We start from the raw sequence: 16,037 nt of genomic DNA, 5'->3' as shown, positions 1-16,037 counted from the left end.
ACCTCTTTCTTTATCAGCTTCCAAGAAGAGTTTATTCAGACAGTGGAAGATAAAAGAGCAGATCAACTTTAAGCAATGGCTGACTTTGCCGGTCATTGCTCTGACATCATTTCTGTTTGACAGCAACGCTGCATTTAATTAATAGCCCGGCCTCCGTTTTTTTTTTTTTTTGTGAATTTCTCCAAGTTTCCTCTGGGAAAATCTCAGCATATTCTTCCCCGTATTCCTCCACTGTCTCTCCTTTAATCACCTGTTCAATTGTATAAGCTCATTCTTGTTTCTTCTTTGTCTTCTTTTTGCATGAACGCCGGCTCTGGGGCCACCTGGGTCCCATTAAAGTCCAAGAGTCTCTGTCTGTGATCAAATGCAGGTGTGTCTATACATACACTACGACTTGACCAATCTTCAAACAACTCAAGTCAACATCTTTTAAACGGCTTCTTCACGGATCAAAAGTGCCGTTCCACATTTGTTTCAACTGTGTAGCGTTGTACGCTGTTGATGTTGAGTTATTGTTTCATGTAGGTGTCTGTTGACACTTATGATATTTAGAATTAAATAAGAAGAGATAAAATAAAATAGGCTATTTATCAAGTACAAAAAAAGACTTGTTTGTACAGAATTCATGGCACGCCCAAAGTACAGACATTTATTACACAGTAAAACAGCAGTGAAGATTTTGCCCCCCTTGTATATGGTGCATTCCTTCGCGGCCCCCCAAATTTTTTTATAACAAATTTGTTCTAAAACGTAACATTTAATAAGACAAAACATATTAAAGTATACAAAGTAGTGCTGTTGGTTAGTAGCCTTATTTTTTTAGGTTTAATAACACAGAATTCATGATAAATTAATGTGTTTTATGAAATGTCATAATACTGGGGCCCCCCTGGCACCGTCTCACGGCCCCCCTGGGAGTATAATGTTAGAAAAGTGAGACTCAACACCTGTACATTCACCTGATAGCCTCTGGTTTCTCCTCAATTTGGGGGATTCTCTTTTGCTGTATTTCTCCTCTTGGGATTTGGCTAAATCTCCAAAGCTGCTGTGTTTCCCCCATGACTGATGCTCAGGTCACATCATCTTGAGGTCTCATCACCAGAAGTGATCAAAGTCCTGCATGATGCATGAGAAGATAGCGACCGGTCTTTAGCTTGATAACAACGACAAGAACATCAGAGACTACTCATGAATGGGAACTGTTTTTTTATATTTCAGCCTATCTCAGGTAACCGAGAATGAATCTGTTTTGAGATCAGTGATCTTCAATAATGTATTAGAAATGTAACATCTTCAGCACTACGTCATAAATCGTTCGTGAAATCGACAGATTATTGTTTGTATCAGTAGGGTAAACACGTCAGGTTAAATATTTATTAGTTATGAGCACAGCTTTTTATCTTGTGGTTCGGTAAAATTCTCCAGGGGGAAACCCAAGCGAGCAGTGTGTTTGAGTAAGTGTGTTCTGCGCATGCGCGTGTGGTGGTGCGAGCGCTCTAAAAGTGTAGTAAGTTTTTGGGGTTTTTCGGCTGTGTGTGTATAAGATGGTCCTGTAGCAGAGTTTACTGTGAGTTTACTTTCTGCGTGTAGTGGATGTTTGTCACGTTACAACCTTTCATTCCTTTTTAAGTAGGATTACTTCTATAATTATACGAAACAAAATGTAAGTATCAGTTTTTTTTATTCACTGTTTGCGCTGTAGGCTACTGTACAAACAGACCTGTAATATTTTCATCGATTGCTGTGTAGTTTGTGTTTTGTATCGTTGCGTTTCTCGTAATTTAAGGCATTTGTCGATTTATTTTGCCTAGTTTGAACAGTTTTAACTTAAGTTACACGTCGCGCTCATTGCATGCTGCTGCTTACCGACATTCTCAATCTCAGGGTTGATTTTTTTATATATATTAGCTGGTCTACTATATGCCATATAATTCATGTATTATTGTTTATTTCTGTCCATGTAAGAGGACAAAATTTTACATTTCTACAAATTTACAAAGAACTTAAATGAATAGACTACTCCCTGCATTTAGTGTTAAGGAAATATTTTATTCAAAGTTTCTCAAAAGCCATCGGTCGGTTGTTTATACGTTCCCATTAATTCAGTCTCAGGTTTTAAAAGTTTTTGGTTTTGTGCAGATGTATCAGATGTTAATATAGCGCGCTCAGGTGGATTTGTGGAGAATATAAAGAAGCGCGCGTTTGATGCGTCGCGTTTTAAGCGCATCTCGACGCCTCTTCATTCAGTTTCAAAAATGCGTGACATCGAGCTCTCTTTATTAGCTCTTTTTGATTAATTTTACTGAAATTGTTCTTGTTATAAAGAGATTGCTGTATTTTTCCTGGTTATTTATAATATGTAAGACATAATACGGTTTATTTAATTTCAGCAATTTTGTATCTTACATGCTTTCATTAAATTGCGGTGTATACGGATATCATGGTCACACTATACTAATATCAGTCTTTGAGAAAGCCATGTGATCAACAAAAAAATTGCAAAGTAAAGAATAAAATATACAGTGTTGTGTAAAATGCTTTATTATTCCCTAAAATGTGCATCTTTACACTTTTTTCCTTTTTGGCTTAATAATGTTGTAACTCATAATAATGTAATGCATGTAGTAAGTAAATATTTTCCAATTACAGTGAATTGGATAGTTTTGCTTAAATTTGAACCCTCTTTGTCCTGTGTCTTCATTCATTAAGTGAAGTACAGCAAGAGCAGATGTGATAGTAGGAAATGTGGAGGACTCGCATCACCTCCAACCCTCGGGTTAAACTGTGAGGACTGGCAGATAAAGAGATGAAGCTCATAGTCATTACAGACACCCTTGTGTAAATTGGGACAGAAGAGTTGCCAGGTGCCTGACTAAACCCCACAGGCTCACTTTTAGTTGTGTGACGGCTGTAAACAACCTCATTGTTGAGCTTGTGCTTAAAACACGCAAGTGGGCTTGAATACCATGATGTCATCTTCTTACCCAATGCTGTATGCAGTAGTTCTAGATAACAAACATTCAATCTGGGTTTGTTTAAAAGCAATATTGTAGGGTCAAGATTGTCTGGATTTGAAGTAAAGCAGTTTTGATTGGGTTTTAGATTAAATTTTGGAAATGGCTTGATGTGTCATGCCAACTAGCAGTGTGGTCTATTGTTTTCTACAACAGTCTAATGGTTTTGTTCCTCCATTACAGATAAACACCAGGAATGTAACATCAGCCTCAGAGCGAGGAACACATGTGATTGGACATCGTCCACCTCCTGAACTTTTATCTGTCTTGGTTATCCACATCGTTTCAAACTCTTGGCCTTTACATGGAACATACCTTCATCATTCTGGCACACAGGAACAGGTAGTGAGAGTCATGGCAGCTGTCCCAGTCCCGCCACCCCCCCTAATCCCCCCACCACCACCACCTCCTCCACCTCCTCCTGCTTTGGGCAGCGCTTTGACCCGCAGTGACTCCGCTCGTAAAAACAGACTTCGTAACCTGAACTGGGAGCGTATCCCCCGAGAGCGTGTGGAGGGCCGCAGGAGCGTGTGGAGCGGATCACTGGATGACGATGAGGACTTCTCTATTGACTTGAACTCTCTGGATGAGCTGTTTGCCCAGAAAGCAGACAGCAAGCCGGAAAGGCCCAACAGCTTTCGACGAAGTTTGACGCGCTGCGGGTCTCCGCAGGAAACTAACGCTGACAAAGTAAGCATGAATGTAAAATATTCACCACAATAATGAAATGCTGCCAGTGCTTCAGTACAGAATTTTAGGATTTGAAAATGAAAATGTGACATGTTTTATCACATATGATAGCCCAAATTTGAAATGTGACACATACACACGGCCGGGGCAGTGGACAGCTATCATTGCAGCGCCTAGGGAGCAGTCACAATCTCGACTGTGAAACTCAAACCTGCGAATGTTCGAGTTACTCTCTGACCATTAGGTCACAATTGCCTCTTGAAAACATCACTGAAAGATAGTTAAGCACTTTCAAAGGTCTTTCAGTTTAGTTGTCTGACTTGTTGATATCCAGCAAGCAATTTCGCATCTAGCCGTCCAACATAGCCCAGGCATCTAAGCTAATACAAGAAAAAAAAGTGTAAATTTTCTTTCAAAATTTCTGTCAGTGGAAATTGAATATACTTCTAACCATAGCCCAACAATAAATAAAATAAAATAAAGCAAAGCAAACAGCTTGTAATGCATGTTAACCTCAGACATCACATAAGTTATTTAGACAAAAACGACATGTAACCCGTTTATTTTGGCTAGAAGTTGGTTACTCATAGCCGGACTATATTGGGTCTATAAACTAAAAATGGCTGGGTTATTTTTGACCCATAATGGGTAAATATTGTACAGAACATGTGCTGGGTTAAAAAAAGACCATGGGTTATTTTAACCCAACTGGTGGGTTATTATACCCCATGGTTGCATAGCAACAACCCAACAGGGTAATTTTTGACCCAGCACGAGGTAATTTTTAACCCAGCACGTGCTCTGTCTAATGTATACCCATTATGGGTCAAAAATAAAGCAGCCATTTTTAGAGTGTAGTTTATCTAGATTGTGAAAGATGACTATTGCTTGCTGGTTTGTGTTGCAAAGCTGGATTAAATTGTGTCATTGCATCTGTTGTAAATAAAATTAGTTTATAATGTTAAAAATGTATGCGGTACATTTTCTGCAAACAAGGTTTATATTCATGACCTAATACTTGTTTTTCTTTGAAGGTTACGCTGCTTGACTCAAAACGCAGCATGAATGTTGGAATATTCCTACGGCAATTGAAAATGTAAGTTTTTGGTTTTATTATTGGTCAATATTGTTTCCAAACATGTCATCTCATTTGTCATTGGTTCTTAACGATCAGATTTATCGGTTGAGTTACACAAGTTATAATGGGGTCAGATTTTACTGTGCGAGGACAAGCAAGTGAAATAAATTAGACACAAAACTTACATTGAACTAAACAACACATTAAAACTCCACAGGGTTAACACAGCTCATGGAATTTCTGGAATATCACTGCATTTTTAAAGGTCTTTTCCGCACATTGAAAATCAGGGAATTTTATATATTTTTTATCCAGGTCATGGAAAATCAAGGATTTTTGTTTGTTGCTTAAAATTTTTGTTTCCATTTATCAAAATGTTCCACTTTGTTAAGTGTTTACCAACCTTTTTTCTGCCACGGCACAGTTCTAATAAGTAAAAAAATCATATTGCACACCACTATCACAACAAGCATTAACAGAACTCACATTTAATGGGAAACTGGATCTTGTAATGAACACAAAGATGATATCCTGTCTGGAATTGATGACCAACTCTGCAACCTGGTAGCTAGCTTCAATTGCTTTTTCAAACACTGTGGTAGTGTTATTTTGCCACGGTACACCAAACAATTGTTCACGGCACATTAGTGTGCCACGGCACTGTGGTTGGGAAACACTGACATAATGAATACCATTTCCATGTCCAAGCCTCCACTGACTACAATTTAAAGTTGTTTATTGGCACTGTTTATTCATTTTCAGGCTTTAAAGCTACCTTTTAATAAACTCACGGTGTACACTACATTATGGCGGCATTGGCTCAGTGGTTCATGTAGGTTGTCTACAAATCAAAAGGTTGGTGGTTCAATCCCCGGCTTCACCGGACCAAGTGTTGAGGTGTCCTTGAGCAAGACACCTAACCCCAGCTGCTCCTGGCGAGCTGGCTGGCACCTTGCATGGCTGACAAATTGTAAAGCGCTTAGGATGGCCATAGGTCTGTTAAAAGCGCTATATAAATGTAGTCCATTTACATTATCCAGGCTCACAGCATCCAGTACGCGGCATAGGTCATGGAAATTCAGCTTTTTAGTCCTTGAAAGTGAGGGAAAAGTCAGGGAATTTAACAGTGAGAACCCTAACTCCATAATATACAAAAAAAATCCATAAATACTAAAACCTAAAAACAATCCATACGAATCCAGGTGTGTTAAAAGTTCAAATGTAAAAAAGTGTCCACCAGTGTATAAAAAATCCAAAAAAGTGCCAAGTCCTTTAAAATAATCTGGAATGGTAATTTATGCATCAGAAACCCAACACTCCAGCAAGATGTTGGGTTTGGGGGTAGGATTAGGATAAAAACAGCCTCATCTGCTGAGATTTCACAAGTTTTTTGGCGGTTGCTTTATCCCTTCTAGACACAACCGTCTGTGCTGCCTTCTTTATAGACGATTTCAGCAGTAACAACATAAACAAGTGGCTGTCGTGGTTCCGCACGTAACTTCCGTTAAACTCCGCTAAGAATAAACAAAGTTTTTAAACATAGTTTATTTATATAACAAGTAAAAAAACAACACATAGATTACCTAGAAAACCAAAACATTTGTAATTTTTGATGAGGCATTGGTTCAATGATCAGTTTGGTAACAAAAGTTCGGATCCAGACGTGTATCGCGTCAGCGCATGTGCGTCCGATAAAAGCGTCTATACTGGCAGCTCATTTCCTTTCTTTCCCAAGTTTTAAAGTACGAGTAAAAGCGATATAGACCCCATTAGGCTACGGTAGACATGTCATTCAACCTAATTTAAGTCGATGTACCATCACAAGATTCTTGAAAAATATATTATGAAGGTTGAAAAACTACAAAGTGTCACTTTAAACTAAATGAAAACACAATTTCTAACTTTTGCTCATTATTCCTTGTTTAGATAGGATATCAAGCGGGTAAAACATTAATCGTCTCGCTTACTCAAAAAACTTGCGTACAGGAAGTGAAACCTGACGTGAGATTTGATCGTAGTCACTGCTCGCGTCCATATTGATAAGTCTTACGTGAAAACAATCGAACGCACAGTTTTCTATCATACGCTCGTTTCGTTTAATGAGACCCTTTATATTTCTGTTTTCACAAATTTGTAAAAATTGTGTTAATTTCCACAATAGTGTACGATTCTGTCATTAAATGAACCAATTAACATTGATCAATTATATCTGCTCTATAGAGATCTTTATGAACCGTTAAGCAGCAGTAAAGTTTGACACAGTTACGTTTCAGGATATGAGGGCTGTGATTTGGTCCCATTTGTTAGAAACAGGAACTGAAGGTTTATAGAGAGAGACTTTAACACTTCAGACGGGCGACAGCAGCAGCAGGTTGTTTATTTTAGACCTCAGACGAAGAATGAATGCGTGAATGAAAAGTGACCTGATGACAAGGGTTACGATGATGTCCTCCAATCAGAACAGCTGGATTTAATGGTCAATGAAAGAGGTCAAAGGTCACACCTGCTAAATCTCTGTGAAAGTTGTCAAAGTTTTGCAGTAAATGTGCCTTTTTGGATTCAGAAGTGTTATCCTATTCAGTGTTATTTATTTAGCAGATTGGACAGGAAGTCATAAATCATTAATGGTCTGTGAGTCTCTTTGAATGCAATGGTTTTTGTTGTATTAAAGGAAAGTCTGTGGTGTCATGTCTAAACTTGGGTCCTGTATACACATGCGGGTACTGTTGGTCTCATTTCAGTTTGAAAAGCTCTCTTAATGAGACATCTGAAATCTGTCAGAACATGTGAAGGAATTACGCTGAAATCCCCGCGTTTGTCTGAACACTTTTTTATTTGCTGTAAGCTTATATAAGCGCACACTTTTGAAGTGTGGGCGGTGGGGTGTGAATTATAATCTACTGTGGTCAAAGCAGGACTTTGTTCTTCAAGTCCCCGTACCTTTAATTATTTCATGTTGAACTCTTTGACCCTCTAATACTTTAACATTTATAATTATAGCTCATGAGAAACAAAGATAAACCAGTGGTACAGGACCAGATGTCAATATCTTCTGTCTAAACCAATACTGAAAAACCAATACTGATTCGGTTTTTTGTTCATTTACCTGCTTTTTGGCTGTTTTTGTTTTCCAATTGCCGTTATTGAGGGCCTGATAATACAAACTACAGGACTGTGGTTTGTGTTACTCAAGATACAAAATGTATTAATGCTTTTTTACCAACAAAGTTGACAAATTTTGGTGTTTTATAATCCAGGGTCACTTATAGTAATAAATCTACTTCATTGTCTGTCTAAACAAAACTGCTTGATGCTTTTGCCATCTTGATCGTTTGCGTTTTTCGTTCTGTTGATGAATATGTGTCAGTATGTGTGCAGGCGTGTAATGTTTCCTTACAAGGTAACATCGCCATCTATTGGCCTAGCACACACAATACAGTGTTTTTAGTTTTTTACTGATCTGTGTAAACGTAGATGTTTTTGGCAGCATTGTCGTGTGTAATTTTCCAAAAACCCAAAGGACACCTTAATGTTTTTACTACATTATTGTCGTGTAAACAATTGTTTCCAATGGAAGTGCAAGACTTTTCAAAAACACCAGCAGCTGGCGGGTTTTGTCCACTCAGCGCTAAGTGCCGAGAGATGAAAAATTTTCAATTTTGGCTTAAATGTTCAGCTCGTCAATGTCACTTCTCACCTTCCGTTCAATCACAGTGGAGGAGGGGCGGGATAAATATTACAACAACCAACCGGCACATCGTTCAACAAAGCAGAAGTATCATAGCAAACAAAGTGCTTAGCTGAAAAAAAAGCTGGCAAGTACCTATAGACCAGTGGTTCTCAAACTGGGGTCCAGGGCCCCCAGGGGGGCCGCGAGATGGTGCCAGGGGGGCCCCAGTTTTATGACATTTTATAAAATACATTAATTTATCATGACTTCTGTGAAATGAAACCTAAAAAAAATAAGGCCGCACTACTTTGTATAATTTAATGTTTTGTTTAATTAAAATGTGAAGTTTTAGAACTGTTTATTGTCATAAATTTTCTTTGGGGGGGGGCGCGGAGGAATGCACCGTACACAAAGGGGGCCGCATGCTGGAAAAGTTTGAGAACCACTGCTATAGACATTGGCTGTTTCTCAAAATCAAGGATACTGCCTTGGCAGGACTGGTCTTTCCAAGTCACTTCCTTCAGAGGCTAGGCGAGGCTCCTCTTTAGAATTTGTAGAACATGTAAATGAAACAGGCTAACAAGTGCACGTCATTGCGTCATTACGTCAGTAAAAAGGTGTGCTTTCGGCGCTGCGCACATAGGATTGTGGGTGATTTGAGAGCGCGAAGGATACACATCCTTTCCTGTATATGGGATATTTTTAGAACGAAGGACTCAGTCCTTGGTTGCAATTTCGAGGATCCTCGACATTGGAACAGTCCTTTGACGGATGATGAAGCATCCTCGAAGCCAGTATATACATAGACGACTCATGACATGCTGGAACGCAATCTAGTGTCGCCGCCAAATTGGTTGAGTCTCCTCACTTTACGCTAGCAGCAGAGTCAATCACAATCAACGGAGAGCGAGCAACTATGCCCGTATTTTGATTGCATTTATTGGCGCAGTATTGATACCAGAGCGCATGGGATTACCTTTCACAAGTAAGATTGAGCAATAATTTTGGTTATTTTACTATTTATAATATCATGTCTCGTAACTAACGTTATTTACGTGTAACCAAACCGTGTGAAAATTCGATTATTGTAGTTGGGGATACACCTTCCTAGGTAGAAATAAATGCAGGGGGGTGCATTGGAGACCCATCCAAGATGGTGGCTGCGCTGATATGTCTACGAGGCTTCTACATATACTGTAATGTCTATGGCAAGCACCTACAGACAGTGTCCGCCTGGCGTTTTTAGCCGCGCTTAAACGGTTTGGTGTACAGGCCTCCTCACAGTGATGGGCTTGCAACAGAAAGCATTACACCAGGATACACATTAATATACACAGATCTTCCAAAAAACTTTATTTAAAATGAATGTTACGTTATAGATGTTTATTTGACTTGAACATGAGCTATTGTAATGCCATGTTTTAACTCTGTTGGATCAGATTAGATGTAGGAAGTGATTTTCACAGACTTTTTCCTCTTGTTGAAGTGCTGCATGTGAGATTGTAGAAGATGTGAGGCGAGGAGTCGGCCAGCGTTACGGAGCAGAAAAACTCTCGGAGCTCTGCAAACTTCTGCCTGATAAAGATGAGGTATGAAGTCATCTCTGACATTTACAGACAATAACACAAACACACTTCTCTAGAGGTAAACTTTGGTGCATCATCTCTTATTCTGTATTATTTGTGCATGACACCTTAAATCGTTTAGAAATTATTTCTTTAAGCAACTAGACTCAGTTTAAACAGATCATTGAAAATCCTACAGACTTGGTTTGGGCTCTTTTGACTTGTACAACCAGGAAAACACCAGAGCTATCAGTCAGATATCAACATGTTTAAAGCCGTTCAGAACGAGTTTTACACAGGCAATACTCAATGTAAAAATCTACTTTGATTTTGTCCAGGAGACCAGACTGAAGAAGTTCAATGGTGATCGTAGTTTACTGCCAGAATCAGATCTCTTCATACTCTCACTGGTGGAGTTACCAAGGTAAACATTTCTGACCAAACGCTCACTTATTTATTTTTTAACCTTTACCATCCTGTCAAAATCTCTTCTCTATTACTCTAACATAAATGTTTCATGATGTTTATCTGGCTGCTGTTCCTCTCTTTATCATCATCATCATCATCATGATGTGACCCCTTCAGCTTTCGTATGCGTCTGGATGTCATGATCCTCCAGCAGGAGTTTGACCCTGCGGTGTCCTCCATCTGTGTGGCGGCCAGATGTCTGGGAGAGGCGGCTCGAGGTAAACACTCATTTGTTTAGACCTTTCAAAGTGTAGAAACCTTCAGCTCTCCTCCTAAATCAATATCACATGTGAGCCATGAGCAAACGCTGCAACAGATCTTTGCACGAGGTCCTGCAGTTTCAGATCTGATATTTGATCAAATAAGTGAAACCTCATGATGACATGATTGATGTTGGTGTGGTCTTCTTTATACAGAACTGCTGAGCTGCCCTGAGCTTCATTATATCCTGCGCTTGGTGCTGAAGGCGGGAAACTATATGAATGCTGTAAGTGTTCACCGTGTTGTACGCTTGAATCAAGCATGATTCTTGTAGGAGTCAGTCTGACCTCTCTGCTGTGTTTAGGGAGGTTATGCCGGGAATGCTGCCGGATTCAGGATTTCCTCTTTACTCAAACTGGCAGACACCAAGGCCAACAAACCAGGCATGAACCTCCTTCATTTTGTTGCCATGGTAAGTGTCTTAAAAATCACATGGCATCACTTTCACTTTCATTATTAACACTGTAACTGTGGGTTCACACCAGACGCGAGTTCAACGATTTGCACAAGTAGATTACATACAAAGTCAATGCAAAGACGAGATCAGACGCATCCTCACGTGGAGCGATGCGAATGACGCGATATGGGTGGCGTGTTTGCCGCGAAAACATGCGCTATTCGCCTCAAACGTGTCTTAAAAAAGTTAAAAAAGTTAAAAATATTCAACTCGAGCAAAAATTCACATTACACGAAATCCCGCGACTAATCTAGAGTGAGTAACGCGATGCCCCGCGTTTGGTGTGTACGTAGCATAAAGGATTTTGTGGGTTTTTTTTCAGCTCATGTTTTAATGTAAATGTGCTAGTGCAAACACATTTCCCAGTATTCACTGTATACTTTCTGCTTTTATTGACAAACCAGTATGCATAAGACTAAGATAAATGTCAAACATAAGTTATTATTAGGGCTGTCAAAAGATTAATTGCAAAAGATTAATCACATACAAAATAAAAGTTTTTTGCATAATTTATGTGTGTGCACTGTGTGTAATTATATATATATATATATATATATATATATATATATATATATATATATATATATATATATATATATATATATATATATATATATATATATATATAAATATATATATATATATGTATATATATATATATATATATATATATATATATATGCATTGCACTTCTTAAGAAAAGTCACCATATTGCTAGTTTATGTTTAGGGTCATTCTTTAAAGTCATTTACATTTGCAAGTAAATAAACTGGAGCTTTCAAAAGATTAATTGCGATTAATCACATAAAAAATAAAAGTTTGTGTTTGCATTATATATGTGTTTATGTGTACTGTGTGTGTATATATATATATATATATATATATATATATATATATATAAATATACACATACACGTATGAATTGAAGAAAATTGTTAATTGTTAGCAAATTTCTTATTTATATTTATAATATAAAATATACCAAAATATATATAAATATACATGTAAATGTTTCTAAAAATACAATTATAATTACACACATTGCACACACATAAAAAAACTTTTATTTTGTATGCAATTAATCGCAATTAATCTTTTGACAGCTCTAAAATAAAGCTGTTTGGGTAAAAGTTTAAATGTGCATTGGGACAGAATACAGATAAATGATTCACATTAATGTGTGATGATTTTAAACCACAGGAGGCGGTGAAGAAAAATAAAGATCTGCTGATGTTTCCCAGCCGCTTGACTCGCATCAGTTCAGCATTAAGGTAAGATGATCTGAGATCTAATGAGACCTCATACAGGTCCTATCTGGATCATGCATCATTCCTTTATATTTTGGGATGAAACATTACATCTCGCAAGAGAAATGAAGCTTGATTTAAAACCATTAGCATTTTATGTATAGTGAAATACTTTCATTACCATAATGACACAAATGATTGTTCTCACAAATAAGAAAAGTGTATTTGTTGCAATGCTATTTATTGCCTTTTCATTTTGCATGAGGTATGATCCATGATGATAAAATATAATTTGATTACATAATCATATATAATAATCCCTCTGCATTCATATGATGTCCCATGTTAGATTATCAGAGGGGTCTGTGGAAGAGGATTTATCACGACTACAGAGTCGAATCACAGAACTCCGAATCCGAGCTCACTCAGATGCCGAGATCGAGGAGCAGACCCGATCTTTTCTAGAGGTACGTCCACATCAGTGTTGAGATTCACACATGCTGATGTTCAAGTTTAGTGTGTAAACTCCTCTTTGTTCAGGTTGCAGACGTGAGGCTTCAGGAAGCTCAGGATGAGCTGGAGATCTTACAGAAGGCCAGTAAAGCACTGATGGAGTTCTTATGTGAAGATGAAAGCTCATTTAAACTTGAAGAGGCCTGTCATATCATCCACTGCTTCTGTCAGCGCTTTCAGAGAGCTGTGCAGGTGAGCAGCACCCAAATTAATATACAACACCGATGTCCATTTCATCAGGAGGTCACAGAAACAATATAAAGTAGTTTGTATCTCAACATAGAGCTGGAAGAGAAAAGATTTTGCCATAGAGTGTCTAGTAAACATCCAACGTCCAAATAGATACGTTATCCTTTGTTGCATGCAATATCATTGTCAATATTTAATATATCATCCAGCCCTGTTGTATTTTATGTTTAAATCTGACTTGAAAACTGTTTTTATTGTTAATGTAACTTACGATGTTACATGTATGTTTGCTTTCAGGAGAATAGAGAGCGAGAGCTGCAGGAGCAGCGGCGTCTGGCACGTGAGCGTGAAAGCACGGAAAAGCGTCGGTCTCTGGCCTTGTGCACCGGACTGGAAGCAGAGAAGGAATCGGACGACCTGGAGTGGGCTCTACAGAGAAGTTTAAGTTACTCAGGGGTGCGACGTAGCCTGAGTAGACACTCGCATTACATCCCTGCATCAGATGAGAGACAAATAAAGTCTGCGAAGTCTGAGGACAGACAAGGATTCAGGCAAGACTCAAGACTTATGGTACAGAACGATGACGCTAACGCTGTTGAAACCGAACTGAGGTTGAAGAAAGAAAGTAAAGAAGGTGAGAGTTTAAGCACAGGTTTCGTATGTGGACTTCATCGAGGTCCAACGGCCACACAGTACACCGTGAAAAGCAATGCGAGGACAGTCCCCAGTGATGATGGTGCTTTTGTTGTGTTAGCAGAAACCACTATCGTGACACATCAGCGGGAGGCTGTGAATGTCTCAACGCTCACAGGAATATCCACTAACAAAGTTTGGAAAGTTGAGAAACTGGTTCAGGACACTTCTGAAAGGCTGACACAGATAGTGACCGTTGCCTCTGAGAAGAAGGATTATTGTGCAAATGGCAAAGCGGTTCAATCGGAAATTGTGCCACGGACAGAAGCCGAAACTGACTGTAGCCTGGTTGGAAAGACTTGTTTGAGCTCCTCCTGTCCAGATGAAACCAGTCCAAAAACCCCAGACAGTGAGCATGTTTACCCTCGAGTTGGAGAGATGCTGGAGTGCCACACACTGGTGAGGGGCTTACGCTCATACGAGAGCCTTTCACCGGCCGCGGCACGGCCGGCCACCAATCGCTGTTCCAAATGGAAGAAAGAGCGGGAGGGTGAAGAGAGGCATGGTGTTGCTAGCTCGCCGCACGTTAAGGAAGATTCCCGTCTGGCAAAGACGCCAACGCGAGGACAAACGAAAAGACGAGTCTCCAGCAGTAGCGGTATTACAAAGGTGCGCACTAAAGCTGAGCCGACTCCTGCCGACGGTCCCGTGGCACGCCCTTCATCTGTACCTCCTACGACTGTGCGCCCGCAGCTAGCCGCACGCCTCACTCTCGTCCAAACCTCTGGAGTGAGACAGAAGATGAACGTCCAGTCTGACGTCAAACAAAAATGTAACTCTGTAGATAAAGTAAACCAGGACAAAAACAAAAGCCGCGAGCAGTTTGTAAGAGGCTCACCGTTGCGGGTGGCTAAACGGCTTGCGACCAACTCTCCTAATGCGTCGCATAGCCCAACTGCTGCTACGACCCCGAAAACCATACGCACCGCTATCATCAGTGCAGCCAAAGCTAAGAGCACCAAGAGCCCGGGCAACAAAACTCCCGTGTCTAAAGTTTCAAGACCTAACCCGCAACCCATGTGGAGATAATATTTGATTGTATAAGGAGTGGTTGTATGGGTATGGTTAGTTCCTTTGGTTGATGCCAAGGTTTTTGTTAGACTCCTTTCAAAATGCCACTAAATATTCATACGATTCCCTTTGGATTGACAGTTCACTGGATCCTGAGCAGAACGTCCACCTTCTTCTCCATTCATTCACATGTCATGTTTTTCACCTTCCATTGATTCTCATTCATGTTCAGACTATGGAGACTCTACCTCTGAACACTTGTGTAATCTATACGGGTAACAGCGCACATCTGATGTCTGACAACTTTTCTTCAATATGTGTTTGTCTTGCCATCTTAGATTGTAAGCTCTATTTTAAGACCTTTATTTAATTTTTAAACTGATTGAGGTGCCATAGTCAAAGACACGACAGTAAAGCGTGGTGAGACAGCACAGCCTCTCTCAGCTTCGCTTTCGACTGACTTAGTCAAGTTGACGGCACATCACAGTTTGATAGAAAACAATGATGGTGAAACGCAATAATGATGTAATAATTTATAAATCTAGATCCCAAAGCAAATGATTTCATGTGAATATGTTGAGTTCTTTCACTTTAATGCACTTTACAGATGAAAGAGATTTGATTCTGGTAAAAATGATCTCTAAAGTAATCTGCTGTACTAGTCTGTGTTTTGCAGTTAACTGTTTTGAAAACATTGACGGCGTTTATTAATATTTCTATTTTTAAATTAAAGAGAATTTATAAATAAAAGCAGATTTTAACTTTTTTTTGTTGTTTGTTTGATACAACTTATAGACCAATACAAAGACACATTAGTCCCTTTCACACATACAGTCTTTACTGGTAATTTACTGGTAAATTGCAGTTAACATGTCATGTGTGAACAGAACCTTTCCGGTAAATCAGTGCTCCCAATTTACCAGTAAGACAGGTTGTAAGATTAACGGTAATTTACCGGTAAACGCTGTGTGTGAACGAAAAATATAGCATTACCGGCATTTAGATGACGTCAGACCGCGCTGACAGATCGGGCGGGCCAATCAGAAAGTTTTTTATACAGGTGACGCGGTTTCCCCCAGACTGTTTACGGACGTTTCCACACACATGTTGCTTAAAAGTCGAGCACACCTGAAGTTAACATCCACATTTCTTCACCAAAGTTGTTTAAAACAGCTTACCAT

General features: G+C 39.2%; 1 protein-coding gene across 1 annotated transcript; it reads left to right on the top strand.

Moving 5' to 3' along the window:
• Positions 1-1,485: 1,485 nt before the first annotated feature.
• fhdc2 (FH2 domain containing 2) lies at positions 1,486-15,612 on the top strand. Its single transcript, XM_055178634.2, has 12 exons — positions 1,486-1,663; positions 3,198-3,704; positions 4,739-4,800; positions 9,939-10,041; positions 10,356-10,441; positions 10,603-10,703; positions 10,902-10,972; positions 11,051-11,158; positions 12,404-12,474; positions 12,800-12,917; positions 12,991-13,155; positions 13,450-15,612. Exons 2-12 carry the CDS (start codon positions 3,369-3,371, stop codon positions 14,872-14,874), a joined length of 2,646 nt encoding a protein of 881 aa, XP_055034609.2. The 5' UTR covers positions 1,486-1,663; positions 3,198-3,368; the 3' UTR covers positions 14,875-15,612.
• The last annotated feature ends 425 nt before the right edge of the window (positions 15,613-16,037 follow it).

Source organism: Misgurnus anguillicaudatus, chromosome 16, assembly GCF_027580225.2.
Source record: "Misgurnus anguillicaudatus chromosome 16, ASM2758022v2, whole genome shotgun sequence".
Lineage (NCBI taxonomy): Eukaryota > Metazoa > Chordata > Actinopteri > Cypriniformes > Cobitidae > Misgurnus > Misgurnus anguillicaudatus.
This window is presented reverse-complemented; position numbering and strand designations above follow the sequence as displayed.

What these genes read in the sequence shown, in the direction of transcription:
- fhdc2 (XM_055178634.2), top strand. Translation starts at nt 3,369, where the DNA reads ATGGCAGCTGTCCCAGTCCCGCCACCCCCCCTAATCCCCCCACCACCA. An exon ending in TCTGGGAGAGGCGGCTCGAG is followed by an intron (nt 10,704 to 10,901) that starts GTAAACACTCAT and finishes TTCTTTATACAG; the next exon opens with AACTGCTGAGCTGCCCTGAG. An exon ending in CGGGAAACTATATGAATGCT is followed by an intron (nt 10,973 to 11,050) that starts GTAAGTGTTCAC and finishes TGCTGTGTTTAG; the next exon opens with GGAGGTTATGCCGGGAATGC.